Source organism: Nannobrachium achirus, assembly GCF_963921795.1.
Source record: "Nannobrachium achirus genome assembly, chromosome: 24".
In the NCBI taxonomy this organism is placed as follows: Eukaryota; Metazoa; Chordata; class Actinopteri; order Myctophiformes; family Myctophidae; genus Nannobrachium; species Nannobrachium achirus.
In genome coordinates, this window is record NC_137831.1 from 48572571 (window position 1) to 48578732 (window position 6162).

The 6162-nt window shown below is 41.3% G+C and overlaps 1 protein-coding gene across 1 annotated transcript; it reads right to left on the reverse strand.

Annotated features, from left to right (window-relative positions):
- Window positions 1-2069: 2069 nt before the first annotated feature.
- Window positions 2070-5644, reverse strand: LOC308280349 (nucleotide triphosphate diphosphatase NUDT15-like; the record flags this gene model as incomplete). The annotated part of the gene is made up of 4 exons (XM_080720611.1): window positions 2070-2203; window positions 3200-3246; window positions 3953-4069; window positions 5634-5644. 4 exons carry the CDS (start codon window positions 5642-5644, stop codon window positions 2070-2072), a joined length of 309 nt encoding a protein of 102 aa, XP_080576737.1.
- Between the last annotated feature and the right edge of the window lie 518 nt (window positions 5645-6162).

Genomic DNA, 6162 nt, shown 5'->3' on the forward strand with positions numbered 1-6162 from the left:
GAGCGGCGCAACATCGTTCTATGATCACTTCTACTGCGTTCACGCAGACTCATTCATTTAAATGTCCGAGCAGAAACTGTGAAGACAATAAGAGATCTGAGCTGTAATTTTAAATGTATTTCAAGGATCTGGGGAGTTGTGTAACTTGTGTACAAATTAAAGCATATTGTTTAGTGTTTTTTATCCCGAACATTTTTATGGTTATGGTTTATTCTAAGCTGTATGCGCCAAGAGGCACTAAGCGGATAAAGCAGATTAAATAATGACTGTTAAGGGCTTGATTTAATTTGTTACATGATAATGCATGCAACAAATGATATCAAGCCCAGGCTTAATTTAATATGCACTGATCTAATTCCTATCCCACAGTCACCCTTATTCCATTCTCTTACTTTATCCAACCTTCCATTAAACTCATGTTAGCTGATATACAGATTTATATAGGCACATATAATAATGATGACACAACCAGGAAATTCTGTACACCAGGGGTTCCCAAACTTTTTTGTCTCAGGGCACCCCAAAAATATTTTTTGAATCCAAGGCACCCCTACATTATAATTTTCACTCCCAGCACCTTATATTTATAGCATATGATCGTTGTCGTGTGGAAACCTTGTATGTCCAAAATAATAATAATAATTACCGCAATTTAACACTTATTTCTTTACTTTCTGGGGCTGTGCGATAAAATGTCATACCTCAATACCTCCGAATCCAAATACCAAATACTTTAGCTATGATTATATGTCTATGGCTTCACACTTGTTATTTTATATTTTTTTAATGTAGCAACAGTAAAAACAGCACATTATAGGTAAATAGTGCTCTTATTTTACATTCCACAGACCAGCGCCACGTTCAGGTGTTTAGACAGATATCTCGTGTTGTGTTTATAGACATTTGTGTCCCCTCTCAAATGAGCACTTGCCCTGTCGGGCAACCTGAAAGCCAACTTCACCTGCCCTGACGTTTTATTTACCTGCCGGGGGCAGGTGGGCAAGCCTTAGTGTCAATGCCTGATCATCTATAAAATGTACTAAACTAGTGAAAACAGCCGATCTACATCAAACAACGCTGTTGTGTGCTTGTAGATCGGCTGTTGTGATGTTGCTGTTGGGATGTTGCGAGGAAAACGTTGAGATAATAGCCATTTTGGTTAGAACTGACTGAAAATAACTTTGTACTTCAAGTTTAAAATTATATTAAATATTTTTTCAACTGTCCAAATAAATTCCAAATATTATCAAATTATCTCGCGGCACCCCTGGACTGCCGTCACAGCACCCCAGGGTGCCCCGTCACCCACTTTGAAAACCCCTGCTGTACACTTCCCCTTCTAACTGTGGAATTTCTTCATCTCCGACTTACCAGTAACTGACAACATTGATGCGCCATCATAGGTCATTTAGTGTACCATTTTGTGGAAGGAAATGACAAATAAATCTTCACTTTCTTACATTACTAAATGCATGGTCAGGGACCATATCATGCAATATCTTCATAGATCACCAGTGGTCCACGGACCACCTGTTAAAACCCCCTGTTCTACATCAATAAATCCTGCCCTTCTGCGACAGTTGAGGATTCATTTGGAATTTATTGGATGGTTTAAGCATGAAATATCACACCAAATAGAGCCTACATTCCAATTTAGTCTTCAAAATATTTTGTAATCGTTCTGTACAATTGTAAACTAAGTCAATAAATATTTGCAGACAAAAATCTCTATGGTCAGTCTGGTGTACTTTGATAAAGTAACAGTGATACTGTAAACAACTTAAAACCTACTGATATACAGTACATTGCAATCTCAGTTACCCAGGGTTCTACAATTGGTATGCTCCGTTTTTCCTTCTACACCAAATTTCTTGGACGAAAAATAGCCAATCTACAAGCTCACAGTCACAACATATCGTGAGCTTGTAGATCTGCTATTTTTTGGGCAAATGTTTGGGCCCAGATAGAGTTCATGTTCAGGTTTTGGGCTGCATGATCATTGTAACAACAAAATAGTAAACAGTATTTCACAGAACTAATAAACAGAAGACAGTATCATAAGGCAGTTGCTACTGTCCCATGGTGACAGAGGGCTGAGTGTCAGAGTCCATGAAAGGCTGGAATCTTTGTCGCCTCAGACAGGCTAATGGCAGGAAGAGCTGCTCCTCAGGGGGAAACTCATCCCAGTGAATCCAGCTCCACCCTGGTCAAGGAAAAGAATCGTCACATGTTCAGTTGGCAATTTGGAAAGCTCAAAATAGAGTATCAGTGACGCGTTGTGAGCTTGTAGATCGGCTATTTTCAGAACACAACCAAATGTAAAATCAGTCATTACGATGCCATCAAGGCCTGCCAAAATACATTTTAGTTGACTAAATCAACTGTAGATTTAGTCGCCTAAAAACTTATGATATTTAGTCGACTAAAATTACACTAAAACCAAAACTTTTCAGGAGACTAAATTATGACAGTCTGTAACTGTCCAAAACAACATAGATTTTCATTCAAATATCAAACATTCAAACACCGACGTCAACTATTTGCTAAACATTGTTTTTAGTTGTATATCTTTTATTCTATCTATTCCATGCTCTCATGTAATATGTTGATATTTTTGGCATGTGATACTGAAATGTAAATTAGGCGTAAAGAGATCACCCCGTGGAGACTTGATTTCATGGATTTTCTTTGTTTTTTCTCACATTCCTGAGCCAATAACTTGACAAAGAGTTTCCTTTGTGTCTCCATTGAATAGTGTTTCTCAACCACAGTGCCTGGGGACCTTTGGTGTGCCCCTGAGAAGGGTCAAGTGTGCCCCTTGAAACTGCTTGAAAGCCAGTATTGTATTTATCATTTTAAAAATGATTTAAATTAGTGAAAACAGCCGATCTACAAGCACACAACGCCTCGCGGTGCGAGGCGTTGTGTGTTTGTAGATCTGCTGTTTTCACTACTGTTGTGCGACAGAATTGTATGATGAAGCAGGGCTTTACTTTGCGAAGAAACGTACACATTTGAAACTTGGAGATACAAGTTTTCTTCCCGACAGTGGCGATATTTACACCCCCGTATTACAGTTTGTTGGTGTGCCCATGGATTCTTGGGACATGAAAAGTGTGCCCATGCAGAAAAAAGGTTGAGAAACACTGCCAAAGGAAACCGCTGACCGTCGTACCAACGCGCTGAGTGTGTCACAAACCTTCATTCTTCTCTGGCTCTACGTTGACTGGCTCTGCCGGGTGTGTCCTGTCCAGTTCCCCTTGCATGATGATGGTCACATAATTGCGACCGTAGGTCGCACTTACTACAGAAAGCTGCTCGAGGTGTCCGTCCGTGACGTCCGTCCGTCCGTCACACACGTCACACGTCACACTTTTGCCCTGCTCATATCTCCGCAACCGTTGCCCCGATCCATGCCAGATTTTGCACACACACTCCAAACACTGCCAAACTACAACCTCCAAGGACCCCCGGAGCTCCAGGGACCCCCAGCTCCCTCGGGGACCCCCAAGTGTAAAAAATGAGCACATGTGCAAAAATTACCAAATGACCACCCCAACGGGGCTGCTCACGGGGCATTCCCGGGGACCACCCACTCCTGGTGCTCCAGAACGGATGAAAAAGTGGTGGCGCCCCCAGTGGAGGACCCCCTGCCACTGCAGCTCACATAAAATGCCGTAACTCGGGCTAGGAGCGACCGGGAGAGCCGGGGCCGGTACCTATTCGTCCGCCTTGGCGGCGCGGAGACCCCACCCCTCATTTCTCACATGGCCCTCTAGCGCCACCATGAGGCCGATTCAGATTTTGCCCTAAAATCACGAAAATCACTACACAGTATGTCTACACTCATGTCATCAACATGGATCAGGAAGATTTTGGAAAAACACATTTTTGCTCTATTTGTGGAGATAAGTGACCTACGGTCGCTTATCTCCCGATTAGGGAGTCTTACTGGTGGTAATGCTCCTCCAACTTGATGGAGTTCACCACAGACGCAAAGCGCACGTTGACCAAACGCACCCCCGCCTCTTCCATCACCTCTCTGTGGGCACACTCCTCCCACGTCTCCCTTTCAAAGCAGACAGAAATAAATCAGCAACACATTCGGACACCACGATTAAATCAAACACCCCCAAAAGGAACAGTATAGACTAAGACTCTAGTCCAGTGGTCTTCAACGTTTTCAGGCCAAGGACCCCTTAGCTGAGAGAGAGATGAAGCAGGGACCCCCACCTTTTCGTGGATTCTCATATAGTTTCATCGTTTGACAGCACAATCATCAGTGTATTTTGGATTCATGTCAATTTGTGTTTTCAGATATTTAACCACTTGATCCGTCAACACTTAATAAACTTGACATTTCACTCCGTACTTTGTCTGCTCTTTTTCTCCTCTACACCAAACCTCTTTGCCAAAAATAGCCAGTCTACAAGCTCACAACAACTCGCACTGCGAGGCGTTGTGAGCTTGCAGATCTGCTATTTTTGACTAAAGTTCTCAGAATATGGACGTTAGGGATCAAGAGGTTAATAAAAAAAGGAGAAAAGATAATTCTATCACACAAAGATTTGGAGGACCCCCTGTTGAAGACCCCTGCTCTAATCTATACTAGAGTATAGACCACTAGTTCTCAATATTGAGTCCGGGGACCACCAGGGGTCTGTAACTCTGTACAAATAAACCAAACAGACCCGTAATAAATAAAGCCTACATATGAGAGCGAGAGAGAGAGATGGTTCTCCGCCTTATGCATATCAAACTGGGTGTCCTTAAAATAAGAAGGGTTGAGAATCACTCTTATAGGCCTAATGATCATGGAGGCCACATATAGAGGGTATTCCGCGTGACATCATTGTACCCGGAACGAAGTTATGCGTGAACGCCTACTGAGTCAATAGGAGTCAGCAGGAGTGAGGAGGAACGCTTCCAAACTCCAATGCTTTGCGCTTTTATTTAATTATATACAATAATTTTATAAAATATTTTTTATGTTAATATATGAAATAAAAGGATATGAGTAGAATAACAGAAAACGGTGAGAAGACAAATGCAGGTATTTGTATTGTAAATTGTGTTCTGCTTCTATACAGTGGCATTCATTGCTGGACAGACATACCACGCCGTCTCCGTGTGGCAGAAAGGTCTAAACGTTAAAGAACTAGTGCGGATAGCGGAATCACCCAAAATAGTTTTCGTCTGGACACCGCCTGAGAGGACACAGAGGCCTTGAACCAGGTGAAAACCTCTGATGCATGTAACCGGGTGGAGTTTTCAGTGAATGTCTTGGACACCAATTGATTATGGTTTTATTGTGTCATTGACTGCAGGTGTACATTTTTTATTTTTTGGTAATGGGTGAGTAGAGTGTGCTCCAGCGCCACAGATGTTTTTAATGCTTTCTGTAATTTGAAGGATACCTGATTTGAGTGTCACTAATGATGTTGCACATGTACGTGCACTACACAGGTTTCTGTGTTTAGGTGCGCTTCACTCTGCTCGCCCTGGTACGGTATTTTATTATGTGCACATAATGTTATCGTCCCTGTGTTTGTATGTGTTTAATTTTTAGTTTGTAATATTCTTTTTTTTTTTTACCCACTTTATGAATTCATTTATTGGTCCTCGGAACTCACCTTGCTGCCATGTCAGAGCATTGTTGAGTGCAGTGTTTGTATAGCCTTATAGTGTTTATTGCAGTGAAACTATTAACCTGATGAGTAGCTGTGGGTTGTCTACCTGCTCTTAATGATGCACAGTAATTGAGGCAGAGATGTGATTGTGTTAAAACAGAAACATCTGTGTCACTGTTCAACCAGCAGAGGGCACCATTGTATTGACCATTGTATTTTTCAGAATGTAAAAGACAAAACTAAAATGGTGTATATTACTGTTAAACACATGGTTGCCATTATATACAACTAGTTAACACATTTTAACTAACTACTTACTAACTAAATAGGCTATTTATAGAATCTGGTTGAATAAAGGCGAACAAATATATTTCTGTATGAACCAATATTCCACATACATCCACATTGCCATGTTTCTCTTAACTTGGTTGTATTTTGTATAGAATCCATCTTGTTTTAGTTTTTTGCTGTAAGACACAACTATTGACACAACAAAGACACAGATAGTTGAGTGATTGGTAACATGCATGTA